Source organism: Cannabis sativa, chromosome 8 (assembly GCF_029168945.1).
Source record: "Cannabis sativa cultivar Pink pepper isolate KNU-18-1 chromosome 8, ASM2916894v1, whole genome shotgun sequence".
NCBI lineage: Eukaryota > Viridiplantae > Streptophyta > Magnoliopsida > Rosales > Cannabaceae > Cannabis > Cannabis sativa.
Window position 1 is genome coordinate 35163211 of NC_083608.1, and position 16838 is coordinate 35180048.

The window sequence follows — 16838 nt, forward strand, 5'->3', positions numbered from 1 at the left end:
CTGTTTTTATGCTAATATATTGCACGTTTTTCTTAAAAAAAAAAAAAACAAATTGTGGACATGTAAACATAATAAGAATAGTATTAGTGTCAATTGCTTGTTGTTCCTAAAGAAAAGCTTAAATATACATATGAATTAATTATCAAGCCTATGCAAAAAATATGGTCGAACATTCTAATTTTTTTTTTTTTTGGAAAAGTCGAAGATATAAGAATATTTTTATTTAAGGAAATATATTTCTATTTAAAGAAATAAATTTCTATTTAAGGAAATAAATAAATAATTGATTTTCTGATAAATGAATATTTTATATTCATTGAATCTGGACAAAATCAATTATGTAATATTCTATATATGGTCAGATTTCTATATTCATTACCTGATTTGATTTCCTGAATTAATTGTCAAAATATTCTGACAATTAATGTGGCGCGTATATCGATGGAGTATCTCACCTATAAATATAGGGTCTCGGTCCCCGAGCTCCTCACTCATTCTGTTCATAACAGCAAATTCCATCTAAAGAGAGTTGAGAGAGCGAGGAAGCCCGATTACCCACATCAATCGGTTTCTTTTGCAGATCATGCTTATGTGGGACTAAAGCTCAAAGATTCAATGGCTGGAGGTATTTCGATCCTTATTCATAGTATATATATGTTTGATTTAATTCCGCACTTTATACATAAACATATATATTTCAGTTTATACATATAAATGTCTAACAGTTGGTATCAGAGCGGATTATATATCTCTGCCTTGATTTAGTTTGAGTTTAATATATATATACGTATATACGGTGTTCATATATATATTATATATTCGTTTTCGGGTTCGTATATACATTCATATTATATATATATATTCATATTATATATATACATTTTCATACGTATATACCTATATACATTTAGTTTATATCTATATATATATTCATATACATTCAGTTTATATATATATTCATATACAGTTTATACATATATATAGATATTTTCTTCATTTCATTAGGTATATATATTGTATATATATATGTTCATATATTCATTATATCATATTGTTTATATACCTAAATGCTATATATAAATATATACATATATACATTTCATGATTATATATATACATACGGTACATTATTTTATTTTCTGTATATATATATGTATATATGTTTATATATACATTATACATTATGAATAAATACATTCATACATTAATATAGATTGTTCTAAAGCATGAAAACTCATTTTGAAAAATAAAGAAATCTCAAAAAAAAAAAAAAAAAATCGGACCCGATATTTTTGGTGATTTTAAAGTCTTTATTTTACGTGTTTTCGATGCATGAAATCTATATGAATGTCTTAATTTATTCATTTAGATCATTTTGGAAATGATTTCATGATTTTTAGACGTCGGAAAATAGTTTTATGGTCGGGTTTTGGGTTGGGTCGAGCGGACCCGCGCGCAGTAAACGGGTCAAAACTGACCCGGTTGGAGGCAGGAGATGACTCCGTACGACATAAAAAACGACATGTCGTTTTTAAGTAGAGAGTTTTTTTTTGGCACCTCCGTACGACGTGTCGTTTTTTCCTTATGAGGAAAACGACATGTCGTTTTTAAGTATGAATTTTGAACCCAAGGCCGTACGACATGTCGTTTTCTCTAATGTTAAAAAACGACATGTCGTTTTCAGCATGAAATTTTTGAGTCCGACTCCGTACGACGTGTCGTTTTTCAGGGCAGATTTTTCAAAAAAAAAAAAAGGAAAATTAAGAAAAATTTAAGAAAATTCCGAAATTTTATTATTTTGATTTATTTTTGGAATTTTATTTTATTTCCTTATTTTTGTTGATTTAGTCCATTAAATTACATTTGTTTAAACTTTCCATTCTTATTTAACATATATCTTTATATATTATATGTTATTTAGTAATAAATTATTATGGAAAGTTTTTAACTTGGTAAATTAATTACATGCTTTATTTTTACATGTAATTACAATAATTGTGATATTTTAAGAATGTGAATATTTAATTATTCTACAATTAAGTGTGCAATTATTATATTTATTTACCAATTAAGTAATTTATTGATTAAATTAATTGATAATCTGTCATTAAGTATATTCTTTAATTTTGTATTTAATTCATTTCATATAATTAATTGTACTAATTTGTATATTTACCTTATTTATACAAATTAATCATTAGTACAAATACTTAAGATATTATATGGTTATAAATGCATAATTAATTACATATCATGGAATTAAGCATTTAATTTATTATCATACAATAATTGTATTAATTTGTATTTATTTGGCAAACTTATTTTTAATACAATTAATTTTGATTTGTATGATTTAAATGCTATACATAAATTCTTTTTATAGTGCTAGATATATTTAGAAATATTCAAACATTAAGATAGGTTGAATATTTTATATAGCACATTAAGTTTCATAAAACTTCATAAAATTATTCATAAAATATTCATAAAACTTCCTAAAATGAATAAAATATGAATAAAATGTAAGTAATTTTGTGGTTTGACATAAGAAAACATGAACTTGGGACAAATGCTCATATCTAGAACGGTTTTTAATGATCTTCGGACGACCACACTAGGAGCACTAATCTCAGTGATTCTTTATTATGTTAATAACGAAATTACTTTTAGGTAGAGCCCAATACCTAATGTCAAAGTGAAAATATAATTTTATATAATTAGGGAGTAGCCACAGCATCCTTATTTGTATAAAATTATATATTAATTAAAATTCACCTTAATGGACATAACTTGTAATTAATTATATAGGTATAATAATTTTACCCCACAGGGATTTTATTATATTTGTATAATTAATTAGGATAATATGTTAAATTAAATTCTCTTAATTTACCCCACAGGGAGTTATGGGAATTTAATTTAATAGTGTTATCACAAATTTAATTAAAGATAGATAATAAACCTTCATTTTCCAAAACTAATTGTTTAATTAAATCTATCATAAAGTTCATCTAATTTTATTAAATTTAAAATTTAGCCCACAGACAATTTTGGATTTAGTAAAATTTTAATCTTCAGTTTATACTTTGGTGTCTAGTGAACCACATAATTTTAAATAATTAGGGAGTAGCCACAGCATCCTTAATTATATAAAATTATATACATTAAGTGGATCAAGATCACATAATGGACATGAATTATGTGAACATAATAATCTTACCCTACAGGGATTTTATTATATTTACACAATTAATATGTTAAATTAAATTCTCTTAATTTATCCCACATGAAATTATGTAGATTTAATTTAATAATTTTATCATAAAGTATAAAATTTTGAAACATTTATAAATAATTAAGTGTTTCATACTTTTCATTAAGATAGAAATATTAAACTTTAAGTTTTTTCATAAATTGTGTAAATCTATCATAATCTACATCTAAATCTAATCTTATTAAATTAAAAATTTAGCCCACAGGCAATTTTTGTTTAATAAGATTTCATATGTAAGCATGTTTATTTATTGGTAAAAACATGATTCATTTAAACCTCAAAACTATATATGTAATTTTATTACATCACTATTCATAAATTTCTTCCATACGAGTAGAAATTTCCAAAAATTTATTCTGATAACTTAATCTAAAAAGTACAGTTTTTACTGTTTAATTAAGAAAAATAAATCACACTTTATTATCACCAATAAATTTTAATTTATTGTGTATGAATTCATTCTAATATAGTTAATGTGATTATTAACACATAGTGGATTATTTTAGATTGTTATTCCAAATTCATAATTTCTTGCAAGGTTTACAAATAAACCTAAGAAAGTCAGTAACTGTGAGCAAATCTTATCCATAAACAAGATAAGTTCTCACATTTAGAAGTTTAAGGAACAAACAATATAGTAGTGGCTTTGTTTTAAAATTGGCAAAGACCTTTATGTTCCAAGATTCTATTGAAACTTGATTTAGACACATTTAGAGGTCTTTACTACAAATGATGTCAATCATAAAGATATGCAAGTTCAATCTGACAATAAAAAAATGTGTTATTAATAAAAATTCTTCTACATTATAGCACCAAAAATTATGGAACATATCTCCATAAATAGAATAAATGTTAGTAAATGGTGGGGATCTTCATTACACTTGATTTTACTAACTTTATTTAGAACTTGTGTGAATTTCATTAAGAATATGTATTCCAACAAATCAAAATCGGTGCATACTAGAATTCTATCATATTAGAAATCATACAAGTTAATTAATTTTGAAGACATGGACTCAAATTTTGCATCTCCTTTTTAACGATTACTCACATAAATAATTTTTCTACAAAAGTATAGATTTATATGTTTCAAAGACATTTAAATCTTAAGTAGAGAAATGGTGCATTTTGCATATTAAGATAGTGAGATCAAATATAAAATGGAGAATATTACATTAAAATTCGTGAGTATGGATAAACTCACAGTCTATTTGCAAAGTTTCTTTAAAAGCATGGGTTCATTGCCCGATACATATGCTTGGTACACCCAAATTATAGTGTGTGACAGATTTAAGAAACTAAGCATTTTTTGGACATGGGGTGGAGCCTACATAGCCAACTCCAAACTTTCCTAAATCTTTGTCTATTGATAGTACTCTTCAATGGGGGTGTACATATCGAATCGTGTTCTAACCAAAGTTGTTTCTCAAATATACTTTGAGTTGTGATAAGGTTGAAAACCGACTGGATGACATGTACACATTTTATAAATACCCATATATAGTTAGAGTACAATTGTCGAAGAAAAGATCTGGGCCCAAAACCATAAATGAGCATATTTCATTTGAAAAGCTATAAGGTTTAAGGGTTACATATTTTATTATCCATCTCACAACACTAGAACTGTGGAATTAAGAATTGACTTGATCAGTGGGAGTGATCAATCTAGGAACCTAGTTTTAGAGAAAGATCATTCATATTTTCTCAAACTTCCACCTCAAGTGTTAGATTAATTATGATTCACAACAACCCTTAAGGTTAATGGTTATTGAGAATTCATAACTAATCATTAATAATCTACAAGCCATTGATAAAATTCTAATAAGTTATGTTATTTAGTAATTGCTAAAATAACATGCATATTGAACCATTTGCTCTTTTAAGAGTTTGTTGGTCCATCCTTAAGATGACTTATTAGAACAATAAGATCAATGTTTTCTAGTGATTACATTTTGTACAATAAGAGTTCAACTACAATATTAATTTGAGACACAAATTAAATTATAGAATGATAAAGAATTGAAGTTGTAATACAATATGCCACGAATGAAGAAATGAATATCTTAAAGAGCAATAAAGTTTATCTTTAGTAAAGTTACCTAATGGGGTGGAGAACATTAATTAAGCATAGATTTTTTCACCAATAATCTTCATTAGGCAACATTGAGAAACATAAAGATATAAAAGAATATTCATTGCTAAGAAGTTCATTTTGAAATAAGAATCAATAACAAAGGAGATCTGCATTCTCACTTATTTTTTATAAAAGATTCTATTATAGACCTTGGCATTTGTTGCTTGTTTTAATTCATTAATCAATTCTAAACAGTGAACTAGAGGAGAAGGTATACAGACTACCATAAAGATTTTCCTCTAATAAGTGGTGAGAATATGCAAGCTTAAAGTGTCTACCTATAGATTAATACAAACATCTCACAAATTGGTATTATATCATCTTTTCCTTTAGGTTTGAAAAGAGAATTATGGAAATAATTATATACCAGAAAGTTAGTGGGAGTAATATTTGTTTTATACGTCGACAATATGTTACTTGCAAATGATGATAAAAGTTTTCTATATAAGTTGAAATCATTCATATCTTAAATTATTATTTTGAGATAAGGAATATAAATAATATATATAATTTTAATTAATTAGAGAGTAGCCACAGCATCTCTGATTAAATAAAATTATGTATTATTCATCAGATATAACTTTTATCTTTAAGTGTGATAAATTCAACTGGAACCAGCATCTGAAAAATGATCTGGAGTGAGAATAAATTAAGAACATTCATTTGCTTCTATTTTAGAAGCCTAATGTATGCCTAAGAGTCTGAATAAGACTTTGCATTACATTTGTTTCAGGATCGTTAAGTAGTATCAGAATAACTAAAGTTAAGACCACTTTATTTTTCATATAAAGTGATGAGGTATCTTTAAGATACTAAAAATTATATTCATACATATTTTAAGATGAATTGACCATCTAGAAATATAGTTAACCAATTAGATTCTAACATACTTCACTGGTTGTATTGATTCACATAAATCAATATTTTATTACGTCCTTAAGATTACCAGTAAGTTATATTGTAGAGAATCTTGATTGTTATTTCCACTATAGAAGTCAGATTCATTTATTGTTTTGAGGATACATCTCGTATGATGTATTATAGAGTTTCATAGTAGGCCTAGAGTTCAGAATTACAGTTTCATTAGGCCATTAAGAAAATTTTGCGATAAATTCAGCTACAATATTTATGGCTAATAACTCTAAGAGTACTGGTCGAAGCTAGCATATCGACATTAAGTATTTAGCCATAAAAAAAAGGCGTGATAAGTGGTCATTAATCACGCAAACTGAATTGGGTGATCGCATAGATCCTTGACTAAAGGCATGCCGCAACACAAATTCAAGGATCATAAAGTAAATATGGGATTCAGTTAACCCATATGCAGTTTTTTTTTTATTTGTACAACCAAAAATTATTTAATGAAACTCTAATTTTGATATTTTCTCATATTTATGTGCACCTTAATTTCATCTAAGAAAATTATCGTAAGAGGACCTGAATAAACATAAGGGTTAGGGTTTATTCACTTAAGTATATTGCCACATAAAGTACATTGTTATATAATAAATATATCGTAATACATGGAAGATAATACTCGACTTATAATGAGGACATGTCGCTATGATTCGTATGTTTATTATATAATGAGAAACGTTTGGGTTTGAATGTTTTAGTCTAAATGCTGACCAAGTGGGAGAATATAAGAATATTTTTATTTAAGGAAATATATTTCTATTTAAAGAAATAAATTTCTATTTAAGGAAATAAATAAATAATTGATTTTCTGATAAATGAATATTTTATATTCATTGAATCTGGACAAAATCAATTATGTAATATTCTATATATGGTCAGATTTCTATATTCATTACCTGATTTGATTTCCTGAATTAATTGTCAAAATATTCTGACAATTAATGTGGCGCAGATACTGATGGAGTATCTCACCTATAAATATAGGGTCTCGGTCCCCGAGCTCCTCACTCATTCTGTTCATAACAGCAAATTCCATCTAAAGAGAGTTGAGAGAGCGAGGAAGCCCGATTACCCACATCAATCGGTTTCTTTTGCAGATCATGCTTATGTGGGACTAAAGCTCAAAGATTCAATGGCTGGAGGTATTTCGATCCTTATTCATAGTATATATATGTTTGATTTAATTCTGCACTTTATACATAAACATATATATTTCAGTTTATACATATAAATGTCTAACAGAAGATTCTAATTGCAACACTAGAATGTTAAAGTGGTAAATAAAATGTGTATGAATTTGGGAAAATGCAAGAAAGCGTGCCAAATTGACTAGTTTAATATTTAGAGAAAAGTCATATCTATTTAGGTTTGATTGAGTTGGCGGGTCAATTTTTGGTCAATCAAATTCCACCACTTTAGTATTGGTGGTACCTTGTTGTCAAGACTAAGTGGTGTTACTACCCCACTTAATGAAAATGTCTCAACTGCTTTGATGATCTTGCAAATTGTCATCCAAACAAGCTCAAGTCAAAATGATTAATTAGAAGAAAACACAAATATTGGAAATTCTACCTTGCATTCTCAAAAAGAGTTTATCGATACACTTTTTGTATTTTCGACATCAAAATAGTTTTAATTTTTTTTTTCGTATAAAGTGTACAACACAATAATTTAAAACATCCTACAAATTTTTTGTGAAATTAAAAAAAAAAGAGAGAAAAAAATTAACACATTAAAAGTAAAATTTAAACACTTTGTTGCATGCATGTTTTTTTTTTTTTTATTTATTTTATACTCGAGTAAAATGAATTGTTTGAATCTTGTTTTCTATATTATAAATTATTTTGAATTTTTTGAATCATTATAGATATTAAAAAAGGCTTTTTTTGGGTATATACTAAAATGACAAAAATATTAGGAAAATTATAATAAATGGCCCCAAATTATAGGACTATGTTAGTTTATGTCCTCATTTAAAAAAAAATATAGCAAATGACCCTAAATCATAAGACTATGTTAGTAAATGTCGTTATTTCAAAATCATTAGTTTTTTTTTTTTTTACTTTTTTAGAATTAGAAGCAAATTATTTAAACATTATGGTATCTCTATATTAGTTTTGTTAAAATCTTTTTTATTTTAAAGTTATGTCAATTTTTTTAATTTTTTATGAGTTATTTCGGGTTGTTGGTATATAAATTTTGTTGTACGGTATATTTCTATTTTGTTGTATGGTATATAATTATTCTTAGATGATATTTATTTCTTATTATGATATGTATAATAGTGGTATATAATTTTATTAGCATAATAAAAATATTTTAATGTATGTATATAATTTTATTGACATGCTACATATATTTAATTATTATTTTTATATTTTTTGATTGTATAATTATTTATTTTAAATAATATTTAATTAGTTTTTATTTTATTATATACAATGGTCATGGTATATATATTTTAATTGTGGTATATATTTTGGTTAGTATAGTATACTACATATATATACCCATATGTATAGTTTTTATTATCTATATTTTTATTATTATTATTTTTTGTATATATATTTTGGTGTATGGTATATGTATTTTTTATTATACGGTATATAATTTTTTTAAATAATATTTAAGTTTAATTTTCTATTGTACTTTTGTTGACATGATATATAATTTTCTTAGCATCCTATATATTTTTATTTTTATTTGTTGTCATTATTATATATATTTCTATTGTAAGGTATATATTTTATGTTATATGGTATATAAGTTTTATTGTATAGTATGTCATTTTATTTTAGATAATTCATGTTTAGTTTTTATTTTAGTATACCTTTATATATAATTTTGTTAATATGATATATATAATTTTTTTAATAATATTATATTATTTTATTTTATTTTTTATTATAGGTATATACGTTTTATTGTATGGTCAGGGCCGGCTATAAGCCTGTGCATCCTGGTCTATTGCACAGAGCCCATTTAAATAGGGCCTAATTTCTTGCCTTCTTTTTAGGTTGGTTTTTTTGTCTTTTTTTTTATGAAATGAAACATTAAATGAAATAAAAATGAAAAAAAATAAAAATAAAATTATTACTTTCTATTTTTTAAGTAAAAAAGTTGTTCTCAATCCCATATTTAATGGTAATAACTATTTTATCAAATTTTTTTTATTCTATTCATTTATTTTTTAAATACATATTCTATTCATTCCAATGATATTGTTTTTTTATCTTATATTATAATCCTTTGCAATTAGCTTTCAACATTCCATCAAAAGCTAAAAATTAAGAGAAAAAAATTATAAATTTTAAATAGAAGGTTGATGTTAGCTTAAAGTTGTAATGGGATAAATAATAATTTTAATAAAATTGTTTAAATTTTTTGGTGTTTAATTTTGTAAATTTTATCGTAATATAATAATATTTGAAAATATTATTATTTTTTATTGCATTTTTTTAAGGGCCCAAATTTTAAGATTAGAACAGGGCCTCAAAAATGCTTAAGACGGCCCTGTGTATGGTATATGATTTTTGTTGTCTATAATATATCATTTATTTAATATGATATTTAGTTTCTATTTTATTATATATATATATTTTGGTATGTATTCATATTTTAATGGTGGTATATATAATTTTGTTAGCATGATATATATATTTTTTGAGTATTAATTAAATATTTTTATAATTTCTTTGTGGTATATAATTTTATTACTACGGTATATTAACAGTGTATTTTAAATAAGAAAACTTACAAAAATACTGACTTTCGGCCCAATCTTTACAAAAATACTTTGCCACATGGCAGAAATTACTTTTTATTGTCTTGGCCAATTTTATTTTCTTTTATACTGTAAACACACAAAAAAAAAAAAATGAGACCTCCATCTTCCACACCCACGAACAGAACCATCACAGGAACACCAGAACAATCGGAAAACAATCATTAATTTCGGTGAGATTGAGAAAAAAAAAAGTGAAATCGACGTCACATAAATAATCATGACAAAACAACTGTAAAACAACACTAAAATAAATCAAACAAAAGAAAGAAAAACATGATTAAAAAAAACTAAAAAGTGTTCTGCACAACCTCAATACCCAATGCAATAGCAGTTATATTTGCAAGCCTAATCTTAAAAAATCATAACAAAAAACTACTAAAACAACACATAAACAAATGTAAAACAATAAGTAGATATAACCTCTTAGAAAAACATAAAGGAACCACAGACCTCAAAACTTTTTTTTCTAGTTGTATATATTTAAATGATCAAATATATTTATTTATTTTTGTTACAATATAATAATATGCAATACTAAAAAAATTATGTAACTTAATTTTATTATTATATAGTTTTTTTAAAAAATATGTGATAAATTTATTTTTGTATTTTTTATTAGCTAATTTATTAGATTTGACCATTTTCTTAATTTTTTAAAAAAGTGGACATTTACTAACTTAGTTACCAAATTTATGGCCATTTTGCATCTCAACCCAAAATATTACACAAATACATTGAGCTGGCCCTACAAACATTTATACAGCCCAGCAACAAAAAGGATGTTAATTAATAATGTTCTTACTCAAGAAGATAAAAGGGGTGGCCATCCCTACCCAAGATGGCTATTGGAGGGCTTTAATCATTGCCTTGCTGAATGCGGTTTGGAGGATATGGAGTTGATTGGCTATCCTTTCACTTGGGAAAGGAATCAGGGTACTGATCTTTGGGTGGAAATTCGGCTGGACAGAGCACTTATTAACAGTATGTGGGCTGCACTTTTTCCTGCATCGAAGCTTCTCAACCTCGGTTCGTCTTCATCAAACCATTGTCCTTTATTGTTAGAACTTGTGGGTCATACAAATTTCTCAACCTGTCATCGTTTTTTCTTTGAAACCGCATGGTTAAGAGAACCGATGTGTTTCCAAATCATCCAAAGTTGCTGGGAAAGAAGTATTGGTGGGCGAATTACTAAAAAATTAGAACTGTGTGCCTCAACTTTGGAGTAGTGGGGGAAGAAAATCGCTGGTAATTTTAGAGGCTGTATTAAGCGTTGCAAGGACTAGCTGCGTTTACTCAAAGGTAACCGTGATACTGAATCCATACAACTCTACAATGATGTTAAAAAAGAATTATTTGAGATTCTTGATCAAAGGGAAATATTTTGGAAGCAGAGAGCAAAGCATTTTTGGCTTAAAGGTAGAGATAAAAATAGTAAGTATTTTCACTTATCTGCTAGTAAACGTAAACGCCATAATCAAATATCCAAATTGAAGGATGGTCAAGATAACTGGGTGGACTGGGATAGTGGTTTATCTGCGGTCATGTCTGATTAATTTTCATCTTTGCTTGCTGCCTCAAATTCCTGATGCCATGAAGTTATCGATAGTGTTACTAGAACTGTTTCGAAGTCTACAAATTTGGAATTTTCTAGGCCAGTTTCGGAGGAGCCTGCCTTTTATCAAAAGTGTTGGGCCATTGTAAAAAAAAAATGTTGTCGGCCTTGTGCAACAATTCTTTGCAACTGGTTCCTTTGAGAAAGCATGCAGGGATGCAAATGTTGTCTTAATCTCGAAGAAAAAGTCCCCTCAATATATTTAAGACTTGCGTCCCATTTCTCTGTGTAATGTCCTATACAAGGTGGTTACGAAAGTCATGACAAATAGAATGAAGCCTTTCATGGATTCAATAATTTCAGACTCTCAAAGCACTTTAATCCTGGGTCGTTTGATATCTGACAACGTGATGGTTTCCTTTGAAATCCTACATTATTTTAGAAGGAAAAGACAAGGCAAAACAGGCTTCATGGCTTTAAAACTCGATATGAGCAAAGCATATGACAAAATTGAATGGCACTTCTTGGAATCAATGTTACGTAAGATGGGGTTCTTAGAGCACTGGATCAGGTTGATTATGTCTTGTGTCTCATTGGAAAAATATAAGATCATACATGGCAGCCACGAGGTAGGTCCGATTCTTCCAACTCAGGAAATTAGACAAGGAGATCCCCTTTCGCCTTACTTGTTTATCATTTGTGCTAAGAAGCTTTCAGCATTGCTTCAGAAATATGAGCGTAGTGGTTTGATTCATGGATGCAAGGTTGCTAATGGAGCTCCTCAATTGTCTCATATTCTTTTTGTAGACGACAGTTACCTCTATTGCAAAGCTATGATTCAAGAAGCTATATGTATTCAAGAATTGCTGAGGAAATTTGAAATGGCTTCGGGGCAAAGAGTTAACTTCGCAAATTATCTATTTTCTTTTGTAGTAATATTGAGATGGTGTTGCGCAATCAACTTTGTTCGCTGCTAGAGATAACTGTTGTAGAAGAGGGTAGCTTCTATTTGGGTCTTCCAAGCACTCTAAGCCAAAACAAGACCATGATTCTTGGCTATCTTCGAGATAAAGTTAGGAATCGTTTGAAGACATGGGAAGGGAGGTTTCTCTTCAAAGGCGGCAAAGAAGTCCTCATTAAATCGGTGGTTCAAGCCTTTCCAAGCTACGCAATGAACGTCTTTCTATTACCTATGGAGATTAGTAGAGACATTGAACAATACATAACCAAGTTCTGGTGGCATTCCTTTAAGGATGGCAACAAAGGGATCAATTGGATGGCTTGGGAAAGACTTTGCAAGCACAAGAAAGGAGGGGGAATGGGTTTTCATAATTTCTGAGACTTTAACATTGCTCTTCGAAGCAAGCAAGGATGGAGGTTACTTACTAGGCTGAATTCACTATCTTCGAGAGTGTTTAAGGCCCGGTATATCCACATGGTAGTTTTTTGAATGCTCAACTTGGATCCAATTTGAGCTTTATATGGCGAAGTATCTTGGAATCTCAAGACTTGGTGCGAAAAGGTACACATTGGTTGGTGGGAAATGGATGCAATATCCCTGTTATTGGCAAACCATGGCTTCCAAATGAATTAAATCCTTATATTACAACAGATTACCCAAGTCTTATTAATACCCGGTTGTGTAACTTAATGACTGTAGGTGAGCTCAATTGGGATGTGGACTTACTGCATGATATCTTTGATGAGAGAAATTGGTGGTTGATCACCAAAATTTCTCTCAATTTGGTTTCGGCTGAGGATCACTACATTCGGTCAGAAGATGGTTTAAGCACTTATACTGTCAAGAGTGCTTATGCACTTTTGCAAAGCTTGAAGGGACAATGGTATGAGGGAGCAGATTCAAAATTCTGGCAGAGGTTATGGAGCTTGAAGGTACCTTCAAAAATCCTTAATCTGATTTGGCGAACCTGTAAAAATTGCCTTCTCACTTTGGTTTAGTTGCGAACCAAGCATGTTGCCATCAATTCAATTTGCCCCTTGTGCCAGGAAGAAGATGAAACCATTTTGCACATATTGGTTAGTTGTCCTGTTACTAGAAAATGCTGGGAAAGGGTGGGGATAGGCACGGCTACACTAGCAGGGAGCTCTTTTTTTGATTGGTGCACGACAGTTTTTAATTTGGCTGCTGTTGATCTGTGTTGCAAAGCTGCAACAATTTGTTGGGCCATATGGGGTGCAAGAAATGAGTTAGTTTGGAAAGGGAAAGGGATAAATCCTGAAGATATTGTTGCATTTGCAAACTGCTATCTTGATCAATGGAGGTGTGCTCAAAGTTCCGAGATGGAATCGTTATGGTCTTTGCTACAGACTAGAAACGTTGTTGAGTGCTGGACTGCTCCTTGGGGAAATAGTATCAAGATTAATGTGGATACAACTTTATTTAACAATGGTGATAGTTATGGCATAGGTCTCGTTGTTCGTAATGGGTCGGAACTACTCATTGAAAGACACATTAAACTGTTCTTTGGTTAAGTTGAACCCGTGCTTGCTGAGGCCATAGGTGTCCGAGAGGCCTTAAGCTGGATCAAAGACAGCGGTTGGAGGGAAGTGTATGTGGAAAAAGACTGCCTTAATTTGGTCCAAGCTATTCATTGCTCGACAGAATAATTTTGTTCTTTGGACTGGTTACTCAAGATTGTAAGAATTTGCTTGCTAATTTAAATAATATTTTTGTTTCTTTTGTTAAGCGATCAACTAATGTAGTGGATCATTCCTTTGCTAGGGCGACTACATTGTATCCTAATTGTAGCTTCAGATTGGAGTCTGTTCCAGCTGTTTTGCTACCTAGTTTGGTAGCGAAAGTCGTTATTTAATAAAGATCAAACTTTCATTCAAAAAAAAAAATAATGTAAAGATTAAGATAACACAATATATAATAAAAACAACGATAAATATTAAATACATATATAATAAATTTACTGTTGTTATTAAGTGATCTCCATTGATAAAATTTAAAAATTTTACTCTATTAAATGATTTTAGAGTTGCTTTTAAAAAAAATAATTTTAGGATTTTAATTATTTTTTGATAAACCTGAAAACTTTCAATAAAAGAAGAACAAATACAAATACAAAGCATTCAGGTCAGAATGGAAGATAAAGAACCATTACACACACACTGTAACGCCCTGTCCAACAGGGACGCCACGTGTGTGCACTTTATTTAAAATACCAATAATTATATAAGATGTAATTATACTAAAAGTGTGGGTAATTAAAATTTTGATAGTTAAAAACTCATCCTTTAAACTATTTAACAAAAGATAAGTAATATGATTTATGGGGTCCCCCTGTTTCCAAAATATTTACAAACTGGTTTCAAAGTATTTTACAACATAAACTTTATATTTTCCAAAATACAATCAAAATAGAGCATCCTGTAAACTGGGCTGCCTGTGGCTGGTATGTACATTGCTGCTGTGACCATAACTCATGGTTGTTCAACTTTAGCTTTTCCTTTACCTGCACCATAAAGCACCAGTGAGTCACAAAGACTCAGCAAGAAAGTGACAAAAACAATAATTGAAAGAAAAAGATTAACAACTTATTCTCATGCCATTATGTTTACTCACTATTCGATAATAACAGGCATTTTCTTAAACATCATACATTCCTGGTACTTAATAAAGTACCACTTTTACCACTCGTTACATACGAGCTGAATATGTCACTATCGTTGCCCGATAACGCAAACGATAAGTAAGAAACCTAACCGAGGTTTCAAGAGTAATTACTCATAACGGTAATAACCGTTTCCAACCCTAGGTAATAACCTAGGCTTAATAAACTTTAATCAATATCATGATAATAATCAAGATCACCTCCATTCATTCATTGATTTTTAACCACATATGGTGCTTACCACTTTTCTTACCTTAATTCAGAAGTCAAGAATATGGCCGACCTGGGTGGAAAAACAAGCTAGGCAATCCCGGTCCTATGTCACGACAATTGAGAAACACAATAAATACCTTAACATAATATTCCGGATTTAAAACCCTAATTTAGAAATCAAACGTAACCTAACTCCCAACAACCCTAATTTAGGTCAAGCATCCCATATTTAATTTAAAACAGATAGTACATAACTCCCCGGTCAAAAGCGAACATAAAACAAACCCGAAGAAATTCTCCTCGCAGTAACCGGCCGACCGGCCTGCATACCGAACCCATCCGGTCGACCTGCTTCGCGTGCACTGTGAACAATAGTCCCTTTTCACCAAAAATCGATCCAAAACCCTTCCAAACCTATCCAAACTTTCCAGAACAGTTTATTAACATACATATGACATAACCTAAGCTGCAAAACACAATGGTTCAATCTCTAGCTTGAAATCACATACTCAAGTGAAGAAATCAAGTTTCTTTTAGCTTCCTCACTCTCCAATCAATCCCAACAGCCATGAATTCAATCCAAACATGCATTAACAAACCATATTTAACTTGGATAACAAACCTACACCCTCACTAAACCTGCAGCTTTGAAAATTTTCAAAAAAATAACAAAACCTAGCTTGAAAACTTAAGAAAACACCAAGACTAGAAGGGTGAACTTACCTAGGGTGCAAGGTCAACTTGGAGATGGAGTTTAGCTCTGAAAATTGGTGTTGGCTGAAGCAAACCAATCCCTCTTGAGGCTGGTTCAGCTGCTCGAAGGAAAAAGGAGAAGAAGATGGAGAAAAAAAAAGGTTGCTTCACTTGGAAGGAAACTCCTTCTTCCTTTTAAAAAAAAAGCTTTTCTTTTTTTTTTTTTAAATTTCTTTCCTTTTAAATAAAAATGGGCAGCAGCAAAGAAAAGAGGGAAAGTCAAAAAAAAAATATTTTCTTGAATTCCTAATTTACCCCTCTCACACTTTTTTTTTAAAAGAAAACCCTAGGGGCATTTTGGTAATTTTACTAACTCCCCATTCCGACATTCTAATAAAATTCTAACTTAATCCGGGATATTCTCAAAATAATTCTTTCATTTAATGTCGTGACATTGCTAACCACATAGCTAAATTTCCACAATTACCGGGCCCAAAATAACATATTTACTTAAATAATTTCTCAAAAATCCATCTAAGTAAGATCATAATCCTACTTCATTTTCCAAGTAATTACATATTTAATAAAATATGTCCATTTAAATATTATTTATTTTCTGGGATATT

The 16838-nt window shown here is 29.2% G+C and overlaps 2 protein-coding genes across 2 annotated transcripts; both read left to right on the plus strand.

Annotated features, from left to right (window-relative positions):
- The first annotated feature begins 12210 nt into the window (after positions 1-12210).
- Positions 12211-13004, plus strand: LOC115700175 (uncharacterized). The gene is made up of 2 exons (XM_030627738.2): positions 12211-12557; positions 12599-13004. The coding sequence occupies exons 1-2, from the start codon at positions 12211-12213 to the stop codon at positions 13002-13004; spliced, it is 753 nt and encodes a 250-aa protein (XP_030483598.2).
- Positions 13005-13146: 142 nt separating this feature from the next.
- Positions 13147-14158, plus strand: LOC115700177 (uncharacterized). The gene is made up of 3 exons (XM_061103368.1): positions 13147-13225; positions 13326-13558; positions 13673-14158. The coding sequence occupies exons 1-3, from the start codon at positions 13147-13149 to the stop codon at positions 14156-14158; spliced, it is 798 nt and encodes a 265-aa protein (XP_060959351.1).
- The last annotated feature ends 2680 nt before the right edge of the window (positions 14159-16838 follow it).

Bases quoted from the DNA above. Each gene is read 5' to 3' on its own strand.
- LOC115700175 (XM_030627738.2), top strand. From the start codon at position 12,211: ATGGGGTTCTTAGAGCACTGGATCAGGTTGATTATGTCTTGTGTCTCA. The intron at 12,558-12,598 runs GCAAAGAGTTAA...TTTCTTTTGTAG, and splicing joins AAATTTGAAATGGCTTCGGG to TAATATTGAGATGGTGTTGC.
- LOC115700177 (XM_061103368.1), top strand. From the start codon at position 13,147: ATGGCGAAGTATCTTGGAATCTCAAGACTTGGTGCGAAAAGGTACACA. The intron at 13,226-13,325 runs GTTATTGGCAAA...TAATGACTGTAG, and splicing joins GAAATGGATGCAATATCCCT to GTGAGCTCAATTGGGATGTG. The intron at 13,559-13,672 runs GTACCTTCAAAA...CCCTTGTGCCAG, and splicing joins AGAGGTTATGGAGCTTGAAG to GAAGAAGATGAAACCATTTT.